The sequence below is a fragment of the Lepisosteus platostomus genome, chromosome 10 (assembly GCF_059453375.1).
Source record: "Lepisosteus platostomus isolate fLepPlt1 chromosome 10, fLepPlt1.hap1, whole genome shotgun sequence".
NCBI classification, from domain to species: domain Eukaryota; kingdom Metazoa; phylum Chordata; class Actinopteri; order Semionotiformes; family Lepisosteidae; genus Lepisosteus; species Lepisosteus platostomus.
In genome coordinates, this window is record NC_142620.1 from 25,960,490 (window position 1) to 25,981,322 (window position 20,833).

General features: G+C 42.9%; 1 protein-coding gene across 4 annotated transcripts in view; it reads left to right on the forward strand.

The window, feature by feature from the left end:
- Positions 1-20,833, forward strand: part of pals1a (protein associated with LIN7 1, MAGUK p55 family member a) — an 82,210-nt gene that overhangs the window by 54,298 nt on the left and 7,079 nt on the right. For all 4 annotated transcript variants that reach the window (XM_088648895.1, XM_088648897.1, XM_088648896.1 and 1 more), the window contains 6 exons: positions 13,440-13,589; positions 14,553-14,714; positions 15,022-15,099; positions 17,354-17,537; positions 17,970-18,041; positions 19,894-19,965. In XM_088648895.1, coding sequence (XP_088505021.1) covers positions 13,440-13,589; positions 14,553-14,714; positions 15,022-15,099; positions 17,354-17,537; positions 17,970-18,041; positions 19,894-19,965 — 718 coding nt within the window. The remainder of the gene's footprint in view (positions 1-13,439; positions 13,590-14,552; positions 14,715-15,021; positions 15,100-17,353; positions 17,538-17,969; positions 18,042-19,893; positions 19,966-20,833) is intronic.

The following is a 20,833-nucleotide window of genomic DNA, read 5'->3' on the forward strand; positions in this document are numbered from 1 at the left end:
AAGGGGCTGTGTCGAAGCGACTGACACAGTACTGTCAGTACCAGCCATGGCAGTTTTAGGATTCCCATTCTGGAACACAGATGAGGCACATGGTACAGTTCCACTATAATTTTGAATATTTTTTACTAGCAGGACCTACACTACAGTACCTAACTACCTGCAGCTACAAAGGGGCACCCCCCTTTTGATCAGGTTTGGACTTTAACCCTATTCTGTGTCCTCCGGCGCCATTTGAGGTGGGCGATACAACTGGATGTGGTTGCGATGCACCCACTTGTAGATCAGAGGTTGTCTTCCCTTTTCGATCCGAATTCGATAAGCTACCGGTGATACCTTATCGACAGTCTCGTAGGGTCCTGTCCAACTCAAGTTAAAGTTTATTGTCATTATACTCATATACATGTATATGATATAACGAAATGCTATTTAGCTAGCTCTCAGACGATACGTAGTACAAAAAAAACAACAATACAATTGTATAATGAAAGACAGAGACAACAGGCAGTGTGCAAAACAACAAAAAGGTAACAGGTAATGTGCAAAAACAACATCAGATGTGCAAAAACATGGATCAACAGAATGAAATAAAACAATAGAAATTATGCGGAGTGAGCTTTTTGACATGTAAGGTAGAGGTAGATTTCAATGTGTGAGTTTTTTGTAAGAAAGAAAGAAGGCAGTGTGAGGTTCAGATCATAGGTGAGAGGTGAGGTGAGAGTGAGAGAGGCTGGGAGTTTAATAATTTGATAGTGCGGGGGTAAAAACTGTCTCTGAGTCTGGTAGTCCTGGCCTGAATGCTCCAGAACCGTTTTACATATGGCAGAGGGTCATACAGTCTGTAGCTGGGATGTGTGGGGTCTTTGATGATGCTTAGAGCTTTCCTCAAGCACCGTCTGTCATAAATGTCCTGTATAGATGGGAGGGCGACCCCAGTGATGGACTGGTTTTCACCACCTGCTGTAGGGCTTTGCGGTCAGCCATACCACACTGTGATGCAACCTGTCAGTGTGCTTTCTGTAGTGCATCTGTAAAAGTTAGTGAGGATCTGGGGACATATCTTAGCCTTCTTCAACCGTCTTAGGAAGTACAGGCGCTGTTGCGCTTTCTTGATCAGACAGGTGGCATTGAGAGACCATGCGAGGTCCTCGGTGATATGGACGCCAAGGAATTTAAAGTTACTGACTCTTTCCACTTCAGTCCCGTTGATGTGGATAGGGGCATATCTGTTTTGCAGTTTCCTGAAATCAACGATCAGTTCCTTGGGTTTATTGACGTTGAGGGTGAGGTTGTTGTCTTCACACCACGTTGTAAGGAGATTGACCTCCTCCCTGTAGGCCCTCTCATCGTCTGTGATCAGACCTACAACTGTGGTGTCATGGGTGGGTGTAGAGGGAGTAGAGTAATGGACTAAGCACACACCCCTGGGGGACCCCAGTGTTCATAGTTAGTGTGCCAGAGGTGTGATTTCCGAGCCTGACAGCCTGAGGTCTGCCTGTCAGAAAGTCCCGAATCCAGTTGCAGAGGGTGGTGTTGAGACCCAGTGCAGTTTCTTGACTAGTTTCTCTGCAATGATAGTGTTAAAAGCTGAGCTGAAGTCGATGAATAGTAGTTTTCCATATGTGTTCTTTTTATCCAGATGAGATAGGGCAGTGTGTATGGCAATGGAGATTGTGTCATCTGTGGATCTGTTGGGCCGGTAGGCAAATTGGTATGGGTGTGTTTGGAATGGTGTCCTTAATGTGCTTCATGACCAGCCTCTCGAGCACTTCATGATGACAGGTGTTAGTGCCACCGGTCGGTAGTCATTAAGACATGTCACTGTGGTTTTCTTCGGTATTGGGATAATGGTGGTTGTCTTGAAGCAGGTGGGGACTACGGCTTGGGCCAGAGACATGTTGAAAATGTCTGTGAATACACCTGCCAGTTGATTGGCGCAGGTTCTGAGGACGCGACTGGGTATGCCGTCGGGTCCTGCAGCCTTGCGTGTGTTCACTTTTTGCAGGGATCTCCTTACCTCATCTGCAGACAATGAGAGCAGCTGGTCAGCTGCGGAGGGTGCAGTTCTGATGGCTGGTTCTGTGTTGCTGGCTTCAAACCGAGCATAGAAGGTGTTGAGCTCGTTAGGCAGGGAGGCATCATGGGCAGGTGCACAGATGTTCTTCCTCTTGTAGTCTGTGAGGGCCTGTATACCTTGCCACATGCGCCTTGGTCAATGGTGGTGAAGTGTTCCTCTAATTCCTGTTTGGGTGTGTTTTTTGCATGTTTAATACCATTGTTTAGATTGATCCTGGCTGCCCTTAGTTCTGATTTATTGCCCGATTTGAATACTGCATCCCTTGCTTTGATTAGGATGTGAACCTCACTGTTCATCCATGGTTTCTGGTTAGGAAAAGTTCTTATTTCTTTTGTGAGTGTGACATCGTCAGCACATTTCCTGACTGACGATGCATATTCCTGTATGTCGGTGTATGATCCCTGTGTGGCAGCCTCTTTAAACACACTCCAGTCAGTGCATTCAAAACAGTCCTGCAGGATTGATTCAGCTCCTTCAGGCCACACTTTCATTGTTCTGTAGTTCTGTAGCACTGGTTTCACTTGCCTGTGCAGCTGTCTATATGCCGGGAGGAGAAACAGAGTGATGTGGTCTGAGCTTCCACAGTGGGGGAGGGGTACTGCTTTGTAAGCATTCTGAATCTTGGTGTAAACGTGGTCCAGAGTGTTTTCTTCTCTCATTGGGAAGGAGACATGCTGATGGTATTTTGGGAGAACGGATTTGAGATTTGTTTGATTTAAGTCACCTGCGACGATAAAGGTTGCATCGGGATGTGCAGATTCCTGTTTGTTAATTGCAGTGTGCAGTACCTCTAGCGCCTCTTTGCCATTAGCGTCAGGGGGGATGTAGATGGCGGTGATAATAACAGTTGTAAATTCCCTTGGCAGATAGAAGGGGCGGCACTTGATCATTAAACATTCCAGAGCAGGTGAGCAGTGTTTTGTGATGGTAGATACATTTTTGCACCACGCGTTGTTAATAAAAATGCACAATCCCCCACCCCTGGTTTTACCGGACTCTGTAGTCCTGTCCATGCGGAAGGCAGAACTTCCGAAACTTCAGAACTAGGTAAGAACTTCCGGGCCACTCCTGTGGGTTTGGCAAATTGGAAGTACAGGACCTTGTCTCCTACTTGGAGTTCCTGGTTAACTGCCTTTCGGTCATAGTATGCCTCCCTACCCTCTGCACTCCTTCCCAGATTGTTCTGGGCAAAAGCAAAGGTTGCCTGCAGATGTGCTCTCAGGTCTGACACATACTGATGGGCCGTAGCAGCCCCCATCGTGCTCAGGTCCTCCACCCCATAGAGACAGTGTAGGGGAAGAGTCATCTTCTGACCTGTCATCATCTCAAAAGGCGGGACCCCCGTAGAGCAATGCGGCGTAGCTCGGATGGCCATCAAAACCAGGGGCAGTTTAATGTCCCAGTCCCTACTGCTGGTGGAGAAAAACTTTTTGAGCGTACTAACCACCATTCGGTTTGCCCTTTCTGCCTGGCCCGAGGATTGAGGGTGGTAGGAGATATGCAACTGGGCCTTGACCCCAAGCATATTCCACAGGGTTGCCATTACCGTAGCTGTCAAATGGGTTCCCCGATCCGAGTCCACAGTCAGGGGGAGTCCCCATCGACTGAACACACGGTTCACCAAAAGCACTGCAGTTGTCTCTGCCATGCCGTTGGGTGCTGGGAGGCACTCAATCCATTTTGTGAATGCACACGTAACAGTGAGGAAATATTTGTTCCCTTTGGATGACCTCACTAGTGGACCCACCCAATCCATTTGTAGATTGGACCAGGGGAATGTCATGTCCCTTTTCTGGAGTGGTGCACGGTGCAAGGGTCACGACAGTTGGAACTGGCTACACGTCAGACACCCCTTTACATACGCTGCGATGTCTTGCCCCATGTGAGGCCAGACTGCCACCTGCTGGATAGTGTCGTACGTGGCCTTGATTCCACGGTGCCCCCACAGGGTTCGTCATGAGCATGTTGGATCATGACCCCCCAATGACAGTGGGGAACTACCCACTTTGGGACACCTTGTGCAACTGGTACACAAACCAACAACCCCTTTATAATTTTTAGGTTGTCTTTCACCTCTGCCAGGTCCTTCAGCTCCGGAGACTGACTCAGCACCTGTTCCGAAAGAGGTTGACGCACTGGGTCAGCGATATGCCGATACATTTGCCCAATCGTTGGGTCCTGTTTCTGCATTTCCGCAAGATCAGTGTTAAAACCCTGTGACCCAAGCACTACAGATTGAAGGTCAGCTCCACCATCCTGTCTAGCCTTGCATCGGGCGACCGCCTTGACCTCAGATGGTTTTTGGGGGTAGCCATTCCTGCTGGAACTGCCAAGGTTCACCCTCCAAGGCGCCAGATTTGGCCAGCCGCCCGGCCTCATCATTCCCTGTCTTTGTCGGGTCCCTTCACCTGGGAGTGTCCCTTCACCTTCCTCCAGTAAACCCTCATTCCAGCCTCGGTCGTGAGCTTGTCACTGGCCAGGAACAACTCTTTGTTCTTTACCTCCCTGCCCCGGGCATTTTTCATGCCATTACTCTTCCAATACGGAAGATGGGACACGAAGCTGTGTCAGGCGTAGTTCGAGTCACTACAGATGACAAACTGTTTAAGGCCATGTGTCAGGGCCTGCTGGAGGGTGATCAGCACCCCAGCTACTTCCGCATACTGACTAGTCTTTGGTCCTAGCTTATAGTTGGTCGGCTCACAGGGAGTATTGTCTTGCCAGACTACTCCTACCCCTGCCAGCACCTGCTGTTCATGTCGAAAAGAGCAACCGTCAACATAGACCATGGGTAAGCCCTGGCCCACGTTCTCATCGTAGTACTGATGATTGTTCGGTAGCTCAGCAGCGGGGATAGTTTCTGGAGCTTCCATGTCAATGTCACAGCCGTGACACATTTGGCCCAAAACCAGGCCCTGTCCCAGGTACATTTTCTTGCTCTGTGCATAACGTACCTCTATCTCGTAGCCTTGTAGGGCCATCATCCATGCCACAATCATGCTATTTGACACCCTGCCCGCTTTCAGTTTCTGGATCTGCAGGAACGACACAGGTTGGTGGCAGGTTTCGATGACGATCGCTTGTCCCCCAACATAACTACAGAAATGTTCTACAGACCAGACTGTTGGCACCAGGGCCTTCTCGCAGTCTAAAAACTTTTGCTCCACGGGGCTCAGGGCTCAACTGGCATACGCCACCACCCTTCGCTCTTGGTCATATTTCTGACTCGGAGCAGCCCCAAAGCAGTGCTCTGAGAACCCTGCTTCAAGGTAGAAGACCTTATTTTTGTCAGGGTAGGCCAAGCACGGCGCACTACCGAGTCTGCGCTTCAGCTCCATTACCGCCTGTTCTTGGGAGGGCCCCCACTCAAATGGCATGTCTTTTTGCAACAGCCTGTGGAGGGGCCTTGCTATTTCAGTGTAATCCTCAATGAACTGCTGGGAATTATTACACATTCCCAGAAAGCTGCGCAGTTCAGACAGGTTAGTGGGCGATTTTATATTCTGGATAGCTTGGACTCTGCTGGACTGTGGCTATATGCCTTGGGCTCCAACCAATAGTCACACGTACTCCACTTGGGTCCAACACCAGCGCACTTCCTTTTTCCGATGGAGATGGAAGCTACACAGCTTCCTTTGCTCTGTACAGGCCTGTGAGGTGGGGATGCCCACCACAGAACCTGTGACTGCGTCACCAGGGTCACCTGACGGCTTCGCGACAGGTGCTCAAACAGACCTTCACTGATTATGGACTTCTCAGAGCTGAGGCTAAGAATTACATCATCAACCTGCACTTCTGCCACCTGGACCCCTCCCACCACCACGGGGTGGTAGTCCTGGTCCCCCTGAGGTGCCAGGATGCACAGAAAGGACTCCCTTTCGTTACCGGACAGGGAGACCCACTCTTCTTCAGGGATGAAAAAGGGGTGTAATTTATCTGGCGGGTCAAGCAGCTGCTCGGAGCACTGTTCCTGTGGTTGGGAGACCGTGGGAGTGCTGGCTTGGCTTTTGGAAAGCAAGAAGGGACATTTATTTCTCATCCAGAGGAACCAGGAGGAACCTCCAACTCAGCTATAGTGTTCAGCGGGCACTGTGTGAGCACAGCATAACCACTGGACCCCCCTTTTTGCTGTACGACAGGTTTAAGGTTTTTGACCTGAGCCCACAATTTTCCACGCTGGCAGTCCACCAGAGGCTCCAGCTTGTCAAGCAGGTCTTGGCCAATGAGTAGTGGCTCTGTTTTAAACCTAGAGATGTAAACAGGATGCACTGCGTTCATTGGCCCGAACCTAAGTGCCACCCACGCTCGGTGTGTGATCCTGGCGTGATCCTGGGTATAGCTGGAAATATCTATTTCACACGGTTCTACCTTAAGTCTGATGCCTTTTCCTTTCGCTACTCATTTGAGTTCACTGAGTAAATCGGCTGACATCAAACTAATTTCAGCTCCAGTGTCAATCAGTGCTTCTCTATCTAAGACGTTTTCCAGAGAAACCTTGATATAAATACACCTTGCTCTGCCTTTCTGGTGGCATTGTTTGATGCCTGCCTTTTCCTTGGCTTCAGGGGCGGGGTCAGCGCCAAACTCAGTCACAGCCTTCCTCCAGGCAGGAACCCTCCCACCCAATCAGATAGACTGAGGGAGGGGCTTGGGGCGGATCCCCACCTCCTCCAGTGAGGAGGGGCGTGGTCCCCCTCAGCTCATTAACGCTTCCGGCAGTCTGTGCGGAAGGTTTACCCTGTCCTGATCTCTCAAGCAAAGCTTGTTCAAGCCTGGCCAGGCGGGCTGCAGTCAACTCCCTTCATCCAGCCTTATGATAGGCTCCGCCTGAGCCCTTGCCTTCCCCGTAGCGCTCACGGCGGCTCTGACACTTAGTGCGGTCCTGCCTGCCTATTTTGCGCCAGAGCTTAGCGGGCTCAGGAACCTCAGCTCCCTTGAGCCAAGGCAAGTCGTCAACCCTGCTGGTTTAGTGGCGAACACTGCCGTTTTAGCAGGAATGCACTCTGATGAAGCAGAGACTTCAGCTCCCCAGGCTTTCTGAGCCAACCTTCTAATGTCAGCCATTTTCATTGCTTTTGCATCAGCATGCACCACAATCATTTTCCTGACGGAGGGATGCAGATTAGCAATGAATAAACCTTTGAAATTCACATTCTCTTCGCAACCCTCTTCATTCCGCCCTGCAAAATAAGTGCACCTAAGCCTCTCATAATATTTGCGAGGGGCTTCAGCTTTTTCGTGCTTAATATGGTGCGCAGCGGCCACTGCAGATATGGGATCGATAAAAGCCGAAAATTCTCCGATCATTGACTGACACAGCTCCTCAAAGCTATTACAGACCTCCGGTCCTTGTCTAGACATCCACTCGTGGACCGCTCGGCTGGTAGTTTTCCTTAGTAACATAGCCTTTTCCTGTTCTGTTGCTTCGGGCATAAACTGCAAAGTGTATTTCAGCTCATCGATGTAGGTTTCCACATTATTCCTTGACACTGACGGGTCAAACCTTTCTACATCTTTTGCTAGCTGTCTCAGGGAGTGGAGATTAATTTTTACGGCTTCTCCGCGGGCAGGGAGACAGACGTGATCAGGACCGGGGGTCTTTGCCTAGATTGAATCGGCCTTGCGTCTTGCGCAGGACTCGGCGATCCCCCCCAATGCCGACCACAATCTCCTTTTGCTTTCCTGGCTGAGCTCATGTAGCTAGGAGAGATGCTTCCAGGTCTCTTCTAGCTACCTCAGCTGCAGTTTCTCTAGCAGACAGGTCATCTAATTTACCTAAAACTTCCTTGAGCCAGACTTCACTTTTCTCATTTTCCACTCTCTTTTCTTTGATTATATCCCACAAATCAACTCGTTCTGCCTTGTACCTTTCTAGCTTTCCCTGAAGCTTTTGAAACTTTGTCAGCTCGGACAAAGACAGTTCAAGCTGTTTAGTTAGATTTAAGGCGAAACTAGATAGGACCTGAACTGCGTTCACAGAACCTCCTGTGTTAAGCTGGTTTGCTACCTTAGCTACCAAATCTAATTTCAGCTTCTCAATATCATCAAAGTTAAACTTTTCAATACCACTCCAGTAACCAGGATTGTCATCGCTAGAAGTAGTAGCTATAAGCGACTCCATTTCAGACGTTTTAGCAGCCATTGTCATTGCGTTGGAGAAACTTTGAGTATTACCCTTTTTTTTTACACACCGCAGTGTGGAATCTAAACACCCGAGCAGATGGATTTCCAATCAGCACACGTTACACTAGATGCTAAAGAGCAGGGGGACTTTTTTTCGAAGTTATCAGCACACCTGGTATTCGTATATAGAAGCCACGGTGCTGTGCTGAAATTGAACTCACAGCAGCCTCAGTTATTCTGTGCGATTGATTCTCATTTCATTCTAAAACGGCCCACCCAGGGACGCCAATAAATGTAGTGGTTTTATGATTTTACTGAGACAATTATTAATTGTAGCAGTAATCACGAGGTGGTTCATTATTAAACATAAATTGTGCACCAAACATATACCAGTCTGCCTGGATACAGGCGGTAGACCTTACTGCGAGGGTTATCAATATACAAGGTATATAATCTCGAAGAGATGCACAACAGAGAATATATTTCAATATATCGTTCGGCTATACCAAATCACTAGTCAGTGTTATTACCCACTGTTACACTGGAAGACGTGTTAGTGGGGCCAGCAGGGGGCGCTCACCCTGCGGTCCATGTGTGTCCTAATGCCCCACTGATAGCTGATGTGTGGTGAGCGTTCTGGTGCACTATGGCTGCCGTCACATCATCCAGGTGGATGCTGCACGTTGGTGGTGGTGGAGGTGAGTCCCCATTACCTGTAAAGCGCTTTAAGTGGAGTGTCCAGAAAAGTGCTATATAAGTGTAAGCAATTATTATTATTATTATTATTATTATTATTATTATTATTATTATTATTATTATTATTACTACTAGACTCAGAAGTAAATACAATTAACAATTAAATTCTCGAGACGCAATGTAGAACATGGGGTTTACTTATCCATTGTAGGGATTCGGATTTCCCGGCACGAACACCAAACCAGCTGACAGGCTCTGTTGCAACCTCTGTTCCAGCGGTCGGCCAATTAGGTGTCCGTCTAGGTGTCCTCTGGCTACCGGCCAACCAATCGAGGTGCAGCTCGGAGTAGGACGGGCGGAGGAATCTAACTGCGGCGCGCAGGGCAGTAGTTGCTCCGAGGGGTCTACCAGCAGTCCGGCTGACTAGTAGAAAGTCTCTATGCACAGAGTGTGACTGAGTGTGACTTGATCAAGCGGAGCATTCACATTAGTCGTTGCAGAATTCTTGAGTACGTACGGGATCCTCGGCCCAGCGCTTAGAACAAAGTCCAAGTTCCAGTGCAGAGTTGCCTGTAATATTCTTCTAATCATTCTATCATGTATCCATCTGTGAAATTCTGTACAGCTGACTTGTAGAAAACTAGTTTTAAAAATGTCCTTTTATTGTTTAAAGTTTTCTTGAGTGATTAAGTTTTAAGTAGCAAACTAAGGAAAACCGTCTCATTTTTATGGATTTCATATGAAGAAGACATGCTAGATATTTGACCAGTTAGTGGTATTACTTGCAAGTCTTTAAGTTCCTAAGAAACCTAGGCAAGCAATTAGAAGTGCTTGCCTGTAAAGAGTGGGATGTGTTATGTGACCATTTCTTCAGTGTGGTTGCAATGGCCTTGGAGTGTTGACTTGAGTTGTTAGCTTTGTCACCAGTGGGCAGGTTGCTTTGGACATGACTTCTTTTTCCCATTGGTCAAGCCCGCCTTTTGGGTAGGGGTGTGGTAGTGGATGTAGTGACCTCGCAGAGGGAGTACAGAATAGTTTTTCTCAGGACTGTTTCATATATATGACAGTTTTTATTAAATTCAAGTTTATAGTGCTGTGCAGCTGCCTATGTTTATTTTATAAACTAAACATAAACTGTTTTGAGTTTTATATTAAGACTATTTTTGCTTAGGGACAGATGGTTCTCTATAGATTTATATACACAAGTGTGCAAAGATTTTAGACAACTTTGATAGTCAGGAGTTGGACTTATAAATATAATGTGTGACTTATAAATAAGATGTGTATCATGAGCATGAAAAATTTCCTCAAAGCCTCACTGGTGTTTTCTGTTACAACAACTGTGACTATTAATATAACTTGTTTTAGGTGGGAAAAAACAGCATTTTTCCTTTAGCAATCTTAAATATACATTAATCAGAACCTAAGCTGTTGAAATGTTATAATAATAATTGCTTACACTTATATAGTGCTTTTCTGGACACTTCACTCAAAGCTCTTTACAGGTAATGGGGACTCCCCTCCACCACCACCAATGTGCAGGACCCACCTGGATGATGCAGTGGCAGCCATAGTGTGCCAGAACACTCACCACACATCAGTTATTAGTGGGGAGGAGAACAGAGTAATGAAGCCAATTCATAGATGGGGATTATTAGGAGGCCATGATTGACAAGGGCCAATTGGACATTTGTCCAGGATGTTGGGGTTACACCCCTACACTTTTCGTGAAATGGTCTGGGATTTTTAATGACCACAGCGAGTCAGGACCTCAGTTTTATGTCTCATCCTAAGGATGGCACCTTTTTACAGTATAGTGTCCCCATCTCCATACTGGGGCATTAGGACCAGCATAGGCTGCAGGGTGAGCCCCCCCTGCTGGCCCCAATAACACCTCTTCCAGCAGCAACCTTAGTTTTTAGGAGGTTTCCCATTCAGTGGTCTGCCAGTTGTGAGTTGCAGGGTGATGTGGCTGCTGATATTATCTATTATAGCAGATAATACTGTATATCAGAGTTACCAATCAAATGTGACCTAGCCCTAGTCAGTTGTTTCTCGTGTCAAACATTCACAAAGTTATAAAGCTACCTTTACTAGTATGAAAAGTCAGGATTAACGATTATCACAAAACAAAATTTTTGATCCTTTAGTAGATCACCGTAGATTGTTCCTGTAACCTAGAAAGTAAAGCATTGAGTAGACATAATAGTAGAACAATGCAAAATAACTCAATCATTTGCACGACAGTGATTTTCATCTTTGCTTACACCGTTTGTTTCCTATTCAGATTATCATAATATTAAAAGTCTCCAGCACAGCACTTGTATTCTTCTAAACCAGTGGTTCTCAAACTGTAGTCCATGGAACCTCTGGTGGGGAAGAAAAATAAAAATTTGCTATCAATAAAAAATGTGAGTTATGAAGGCTTTGCATGGCTCCAAGAGTCAGAAAAAGTTGACATATCTTCAGAAACATCATCTTCAAATTCACTCTCTGAATAAATGTCTGTACTTTCACTGCTAGAGCCAGAAGGTACTTAAAGCTGTTGATGAAATGTCTTTTTCCATCTGCTCTTCCAACTCATTTGGAGATTAAAAAATTTGCCATTTTGCCATCCGGCCAATCTCAAAAATAGCGTGTTACTTGGTAGAAAAACCGCTTAGAAATGACTGCAAACACAAGGCGGTGGGGCAAAAGTTATACATATTAAAATGTTTTATAAAAGCTTTATAAGAAACAATATTAATCTGCTGTTAACGCGTGGCCTCCATAATGTCAACAGAACTCTGTCCCGTTCACAGATAAGCATACAAATTGAGGACCTTCTTTTTTGTGAACCATTACCGACTAATACAACCAGAGTTGAAATATTCAATACATTGCAATAGATGCACTTGCTATGAAGAAAATGCCACTTGCTCTTAAAAATGTCCTCGAAGAAGCCGTAAAAATGATAAACTTATAATCCCGACAACTGAATACGAGGCTGTTCAAAATCCTCTGTGATGACATGGGAAGCATACACACATCCTTGCTGCTGCACATAGAGGTTCGATGGCTGTCTTCCAGAAGGGTACTAATACAACTGTTTGAACTGCGGTCTGAAATGTGTGCTTTCTTAATAGACTACACCTTTGAAATGAGGGAGTGAATGAATGATGGGGATTGGCTGCTCAGATTGGCTTACCTAGTGGACATATTTACAAAAAATAATTAAATTAATCTGGCATTGCAAGGGAAACACACGACAGTATTCAAAGCCAGTGACAAAATTCATGCCTTCAAGAAGCAGCTAGAATTTTGGGTCAGCAGCATACAACGGCACGATCTTGATTGTTTTGCAACACTGAAAAGTTTGTGAAGAGTTTGATGAGGACACCCAAGTGCTTGATGAACTCACTGTAAAAATCGTCCAACATTTAAACAACCTACGTGAGTCTGTCATGCAGTACTTTCCAAATGAGCAGGATGAAAAACTGCATAATTACTCCTGGGTTAAAAATCCATTCATAGTTTCAGGGAAACCTTGAGACTTCACGTCGCAAGAATGTGAGAAGAATTGACTCTTCCTTACAAACAGCTTTTAATGAACTGCAGTTGGCAGAGTTTTGGTGCAGCACCAAAAACGAATATCCAGCATTATCCAGTATCCATAATTGTTTGCGACCATCTACCTGTGTGAAGCCGGATTTTCGTCGTATGTTTCCACAAAAACAAAGTATCGCAACAGATTAGATGCAGAGCTGAACAGGAGACTGCAACTCATATCCATACTCCAAACATAAAAAAAATTGTAGACATAAGAGACAAACTCAGTCAACACACTGAGATTGTTCTGTTTCTGCTGGTTTGAAGTCAGTGTTGATTAAAAATTATCAGTACTTTAAAAAAAAAAATCTTGTGTATTGTTGTCTCACTGTGGTTTATTTTGCTCATTTTGCTACCAACTCTTTTCCTATTCGCACCTCGTCTGGTTCTATAAATCTATGTGTTTTCTTTCCCTTTGCTAACAATATAAAAAAATAAAAGTTTTCAAACTAGAAGAAAACCCTAACTTGGTTGAACCGGCGGTTAGAATGTCGATTTTTTTATTCTCAAACACTATTTCAGTGATTAAGCTTTATTGAACTCTAGTGGGTGCTAATCGTAGACAATAAGACATTAATAAAAGACTGAAATAAACTCAATGGCTTCATGTGGTGCTTACAATTAAAACAAAAGCAATTGCTAGTTTTCTCCTTAATAATTAGCTAAATTGCCTCTGAATAGCAGTCCTGGAATGCTTTTTGCAGAGCACTGCCATAGCTAATCCTGAAAAGAAAAAAATGTTGCTGGGGATCCACAATATTAGCTTAGACAGAAAAGTGTTCCGTCATCAAAAAAGTTTGAGAACCACTGTTCTAAACCATAATGTCAGTTGGTAAACCTTGCAATGACTCAGCCTTCTGTGCAGTGCATCTCCTTGCAGGCATCTGTGAGAAAGACACCCAGAAGATCTCAAAGGCTTCATCTGGCCCATGCTGGCCCCTGACACTTTCTTCCTCAGGCTCTGATGCAAGCTCATGACCAGGTGGCCGAACAGGAGCTGCAGCCAGAGCCAGCTGGCCCCCAGGATGGACTCTATGAGACACTGACACAATATGGCGGGGAGACCGTGAAAATTGTTCGCATCGAGAAAGCACGGGACATTCCTCTGGTGAGTGCTGGCAGTTGAGCAGTCTATCTCATCAGCTGCCCACTTGTTCCTCTTAATTCTCTTTCCTGCCTTTAAGATACCATTATACCATTAAGAAAAATATTGCATCACTGTCTGAGAATCAAATAATTAAAACTGTGCTGCTTGTCTTCAGAAAACATCCCTTTTTATCTGTATTGGCATGCCTTGGCTCTTAACTGAAACCTTTAAATTTAACTGCTAATGGTGTTTAGGTGGTTTTTGCTGCTTGCTCTGTTCAGTGACTTTGTAGACATCAGTCTTTGAAGTGGCACTTCTCTGGTTGCAGTGTCAGCTGCCAGGAGTGAAATCCAAGCTTCACAGGCTACCTGATGCATTCGAGTAGCTTCTCCAGTTAAAATGTACATCTTTGAAGAGAATTATTTGAAATGCAAGCTGCAGAAGGTGACAATATGCAGGAGTATCAGAAGATAAAAAAAATGAATAAGCTGTGCCAAAAGTTATAAAAAGCCAAATATTTCAATTTATCCTATATTTAGTAGCCATAACAACTGTAAGAAGGGCTATAAGTCTTTAAATTGTCAACATTTGAAACCACGTTTAGTGAGAAAACCGGTTCTGTAGAGTTTTCATTTGTGGCCAGGGCACCTTTCAGTGGCTGCTGGGTGAAATGCATGATGAGGTGCAGTCATCACAGTTCTTAAAGGATGTGTTAATGTTATGTTTTGTATGTGTTAATGTTATGATACTCAATTTGAACACTTACACCTACTTTTATATCTCAGTTCCATTTTATTCCTAACTATTCAACAATCAAGCAATTTGCCATTAGCAATAATAATTAATAATAACTTTAAGATGAGCACAAAGTCAAACTCTGTTTCCAAGATTCCAAGCTGTAGAAGAAAACATCTTGAACAATATAAAGGGGGGAGGGACAAAGCAGAATGGAGCAGTGCTATAGCTGTGGTGTGTGTTTTTCAGGGGGCCACAGTGAGGAACGACATGGATTCTGTGGTTATCAGCAGGATTGTGAAAGGAGGGGCTGCGGAGAAGAGTGGGCTGCTCCATGAAGGAGATGAGATCTTGGAGATCAATGGCATCGAAATCCGGGGAAAAGATGTGAACGAGGTCTTCGACATCCTTGTAAGTCCACTCTAAAGCGGCATACAGCCAGCCTCGTAAGAGTAGTCATTTTCAAAATTTGATAATGGTTTTCAGAATTCAGGGTCTGAGCCAAAAATTAGTTATGTGCAGTATTCCTAGGTCCTATAAATACAAACATACTGCACTTTTTGTCTTTTACAAGCATGTGTAAGCTGATCTGAGATAGCAGAATGGATGACTAGATATGCATTTTTTTAAATGATCCCATTCAGTGAACTGTACCTGTAACTCTGTGGATGGAGCTAGCTGATGCTAACCCAGGGGTGACTGGTTTCTGGTCTTGCAGGCTGATATGCATGGCACGCTGACATTTGTGCTCATTCCCAGTCAGCAGTCCAAGCCCCCACCCATCAAGGAAACTGTGGTAAGTGGACCTGTCTGCTCCTGACACTGAGGACAGTGATCCTATTAGCTTTATTTCTTTGTGAAGAGTTAATAGCTGCCAAGTTTTCGGCAAGCTATTTCAGTTCACTGATGTGTTTTAGACATTTGCCAGACACTGGCAGTAGAACATACACCACAATGGACCATTTTATACTGTTGGCATTTTTATTTTTACACTGTTAAGAGCAGAAGCAGAAACCAGGAAGTAGGATTCCCTTGAAATATAAAATGAAAGAGTTAATGGTAAATTTTAGTTTGTATTTGAAAAGTGTGTAATTTGGCTTGTTTTTGCATTTTCTTTTCCATTGCTAAATTAAATACTCCAGGGTTTTGATAACACTAATTTTATGTGCTGTAAGTGATTTCTGGGACTCTCATTTTGTTTATTACCTCTTATTTAACTTTGTGCTAACTTATTTTCCCGGGAAACAAACTAATTTCAGAAGAAAAAATTCTCATTACTTGTTACTTCTAATTAAAGAGTTCCAATTACATTTACAAGAAAACTGGAAACTGGAACCTGTCATAATGTCTTTATAAAATACCCACTCATTCAATTGTGAGCAATAAAGAACTAATTTTTGTGTGAGAAAATTTCTGCTGCAAGTAATAGCTTTTTTTATAGGGATCAACTATTAAAAGCAACTGTAAAAAATAAAATTGGTAATAAACTTGAAAAATTTAATTTTACTTAACATTAATAATTGTTCAGTATACCACATTTTTTTTCTTTCCTTAGTTTTTGAAGAGCTTTTTTTTACCTTTATTAAAATTAGATAATTAAATGGCATGAATCATCACATGAAATTGTAATCACAGATCTTTGTAAGGCTTTCAAATCAGGAATTTCTCAGTTCCAATGTTCTATGCCCTGGTGACTAACTACATCTAGTTGTTAGCAATAACTGTTGAGATTCCTTCCTCGGCATGATGACAGCCAGAGAAGAGCCAGGGTCCTTTTGAAGGACCTCTCGAAATGCCTGTCAGCAAGAATATTGGGCACTCATGGCAGTCATTGAGCTTCTCACATAGATGTCTTCAGGTTAAATCAAGGAATAATATTCACATTGTTGTAAAATACAATAGGTGTTTTCAGTATAAAAGATGAGTGTAGCCCTTTATTATCGAGCATAACCCATATGGTTGTTACTCTGAACCAGATATATGCATGTCTGCTCATTGGTATGTTGGGTGGGGACAATTTATTGGTAAAAGGTCTGGATTAAAGGCATGTGAAATCCTGGGCATAAAGAATTGTATGCCTTTTTCAACAGATTGTATCCTTATGCAATCCATCTCCTCTTCCATATCTCAGTAGTTTGAGGGAATCAAATCCCTTGGTCACAATAACAGTACAAAAGGGTGATTTTAAAAAATATAATAAAAACATCAGACAAGGAGGATTCCTAGTCTCTATAGATATACATTTCAGTTTCCTTGGACATACCATACAACCAGATCCGATTTCTGATATCTGGATTTCATTTGTAATGGTGCTTCACACATTGCCTTTGCAGGAGCCATCAGAACTACATGATTGTTAGCCTTGTGCTACAGTACAGTACTGTGAGATACAACACAAGCTTAACACTGCCTCATTCCCCTTTCCTCAGGGAAGCCCTTCAAAGGAGACTGCTGTAATGCAGACTTCTTGAGAAGCATCGAAGATCATGGTGTTGTTTTCTTTCTGACTGATCCCTTTACTTTTATTAGGCTGTGCACAGTTAGGTGCTAAACTATTTGTGACACAGACATGGACACATTCACACCTTTGCCAGATTTTCCAGAAGCCAATTAACATACCAGCATGTGTTGGGACTGTGGGAAGAAGAAAGCAGAGCACCTGGGGGAAAAACCCACGCAGATAACGCCCCAGTTGTTGAGCCCAGGTCCCCAGCACTGAGAGGCAGCAATGCTAACCACCACGTCACTATATTTTAAATAATATATAGTAAATAAAATGTATATAAATCGGTCACCTTGTAATGTTGTTGTTTAAATGGGCCATCTAACTTTCTGATCATCCCGTATATTTCTAAAGAATAAGCAACATGGTAGTGATTTCACAGGCACTGTGGTTTGAATACATCTACTGTTTGTTCAAGAATTCAGGAAAATGTCATCAAGACAGAAGGGTCTGTAATGTCCTTAATTATTTTAAGGGGAGCATTCAGGGTGCATTCAGTGGTTGCCATCTCTTGCTCCCTGAAATTGATCTTTTTTTCTCTGTGCAGGTTCATTTCAAAGCTCACTTTGATTATGACCCCTCTGATGATCCATATGTGCCTTGTCGGGAGCTGGGACTGTGCTTCCAGAAAGGAGATATCCTGCATGTGATTAGCCAAGAGGATCCCAACTGGTGGCAAGCGTACCGCGATGGTGACGAGGACAATCAGCCGCTGGCCGGCCTCATTCCTGGTAGGTTAGGAAGCAGCGCCACATGACCTCAGTGGTCCAGTAGTATGTATGAGCTTCTGACCTGATGGCACCACAAAGAATTGCTAATTTTGCACAAAATAATTGCTGGTGGATCAGTTCATTTACAGTTTTGTTGGGTTTTGAAAATTCTTCCATTTTCTCTCTTTTGTATAAAATACCAATTTACCATTTACTACTGTGTACTGTGTTAGGTGGATTTCTGTATCTGTTTTTTTTATTTATTGCTATTTCTTAATATAATTTCATTGTTTTTCATGTTTTTAAATATATAAAAAGAACAATAATAGTATAAGCCATTGCCACACTGGAGAAGTGCAGATTCTAATTAGAGCACATGATATTTTGGGTTATTTTAGAGATACTTTCTAATTCCTGTTGTTTCTAACCTTTTGCCCTGTGAATTTTTCTTAGGGAAAAGTTTCCAGCAGCAAAGAGAAGCCATGAAGCAAACAATTGAGGAAGATAAGGAGCCAGAGAAGTCAGGTTAGTGTGCCTTCTAAAACATCATCAAAATTGTTACTGATACAGTGGTCTTGCAACTTGCGCATTCTCAAAGCAGTCGCAGCTTTACGCTGTCTGCTCTGGAAAATAAAAAATATTGGAAAGAATGCTTTATTCTCTGAAAAAAATCAAGCAATACTATGAGAGCTAGTGAGCCTATACAGTTGTGTTATTTACTTTTATTTACTGTATATATATACCAAACCCCCAAGTAAGTAATGAGTTGACTATACTAACAACTGATTGATACTAATTCAAATAATTATTACAGGATATGTTAAGAACTTTCACATAATTAGAATGGACTTGTCTTCAGCCTAAGCACCAGTGTTCAAACAGATCATTCCAATTACATAAGAACATAAACCAAATAGCATGCCCTCATTCATATCTTGCTTTCTTAATTACTAGTAGTTAATTGATCCAAGGATCTAATCCAGTCATTCCTTGAAAGATCCAGTGGTTTTATCAAATACATAAATGAGCTAGTTGTTCCGGACACCTGCCACCTTCCCCCTATCAGAAAGTGACACCTGTTTTCAGTTCTAAAAAAACTCCTTCCTAATTTATATTTGTGTCTCTGGGTTTTTGTTAATTATTTATCCAGAGTGTACTGTTTTACTTGTTTTGTTTAGTGTTGTCACTATTGAATGTTAATTTTTGAATGAAAGAATGATGATGAAATGGGGAAACATAAAAACACCATTAATTCAAAACAATAAGATTGGTTTCTCAGTAATGTCTTAAGTTTAAAAAATAGCTACATTTTAAATTAAAAGCTTTTTTTACTGCAAGCTATTAATTCATACATTTATTAAACACATTATTAGAAATGTAGTTGAGAGATGTGCTTTATGGGGACTTATGGGGCCTTAGAAATCAGTAGAAGTTTTATAATTGCATTACATGCCGAAATAAGTTAATATTTCCCATTGTAACTGAAAATACATATTCATGGATGATGTTTTCATGTCCTGTGAATTTGAGAAATGTAAAACTAATTGATCAGAAGCTGTGGTTCACATAATAGATAATAAGACTAGCAATATAGAAATCCGTAAGATACAGTGGGCGACATGCAACAACCTTTTGGTTTCTGAAAAGAATAAAGTTCTTTTCACACTCTTGTCTTAAGGCTTGTAAACATTGTTTAACATATTTTAGAAATATGCTAACTGACACGTGGTTAATCATTGAGCAATGCATATTGATATTATTCATAATTGAGTATTAAAATTTTGGTTTGTGTGTTACTGATTTCCCTGTTGCATTTTTTAAGTTATTTCATAGAGATAACTGACACCGTTTTGATCAGAAGATATTCACCCGATTGACTAAATTTTGAGCATTTTGTTTTTCCAACTGGGACGTTAACAATAGAAGAACTTTGCAGCCATTGTTTTGTTTGAATATAGACATGTAAAATTAGTCATGAATATAATGGTTATGCCTTTTCATATTATTCAGGACTGAGTTCTTGTGGACCGAGTGATGTAAATCCTAGTCCTCAAGGGCTGGTGTGTCTGCAGGTTTTTTAGGTTTCTTTAAAGCAGCAGCTCCTGAAGAGCTGGGAGAGGTAAAGTTCCAGTTAAGGCAACGGTCAAATTATTTAGGCCACTAAGAGCTCACATATACTGGAAACCTGCAAATACACTGGCTTTACAGCACCAGATTAAGCGACCCCGGGTGCAGACGAATGCTGCCTAGATATCCTTACTGCTTTGTGCCTCCTACAAGTGTAAGCGATATGGGTCACAGAGGTGAATGGCCTTCACTGGGGCAGTTCAGATCAGGGAGACATTAACCTACTGCCTTTAACTCTTCTAACCCATAGGGAAGCTCTGGTGTGCAAAAAAGAACAAGAAGAAGCGGAAGAAGCTGTTGTACAATGCTAATAAAAATGAAGGTAGGGAAAACTATGATTTTTTTCTCGCTATGACAGTCAGGCATGGGAAGTACTTTCTTGAGGATTTGGCACTGTAATGTGTGTCCTGGGTGCCAGGAGCAACATCTGTACTCACAACTGTGTCCACTACAGATCCTCAGAGGACTAGAGGCAGCTAAACCATTGACCCAGCTCGAAAAATATCAAACCTTTATTTTACCAGATAACGCGGCTGAAAACAGATTCTCATTTACAGTGACAACCTGGACAAGAAACTTATACAAATGTTACATAAAATACGGAAAAAAATAAATGGACAATAACATACAACATAAGGGACATCATAGGGGAGGCTTTTTGGTCTTCTCACCCATCATCATTAATTAGAAGTTTCTTTTGCTTTGAAAGTGCTGTAATTTTTCTTGGGTGAAATCACTCAGTGGAGAGACCCTGGCAGACCTCTTTGAAAATTTGAAGTTGTTCTAACTTTTACTGTGCAAAGCCTGGTATTGCTGGTATTGCCACATGGAAGATGATCTCTACCTGGCTTAGTACACAAACTTGAACAAACATGGGAAGACCAATTAGGACCCTTTTATATCCAAGACAACTTCTAGTTTGTGCCCAGTCATACACCCATACAGTTTTGCCAAAGCAGTCGTAAAAGAGCCCTCCTCAAGACATGAACACAAACATTCAGTTATGAGACCACAATCGTAAACCCCAACCCCACATTGCTGCCCCCAAGGCTGTGTTCTGCCCCCTATCATCTTGTTCTTCCAGGGTTTAATATAGAGCACTTTGAACAGATTATCTATGTTACATTAAACTGAAACTAATAAATTACTAAATCTCTGTAGGTAAATGTGTTCAGATTAGACGGATTCTT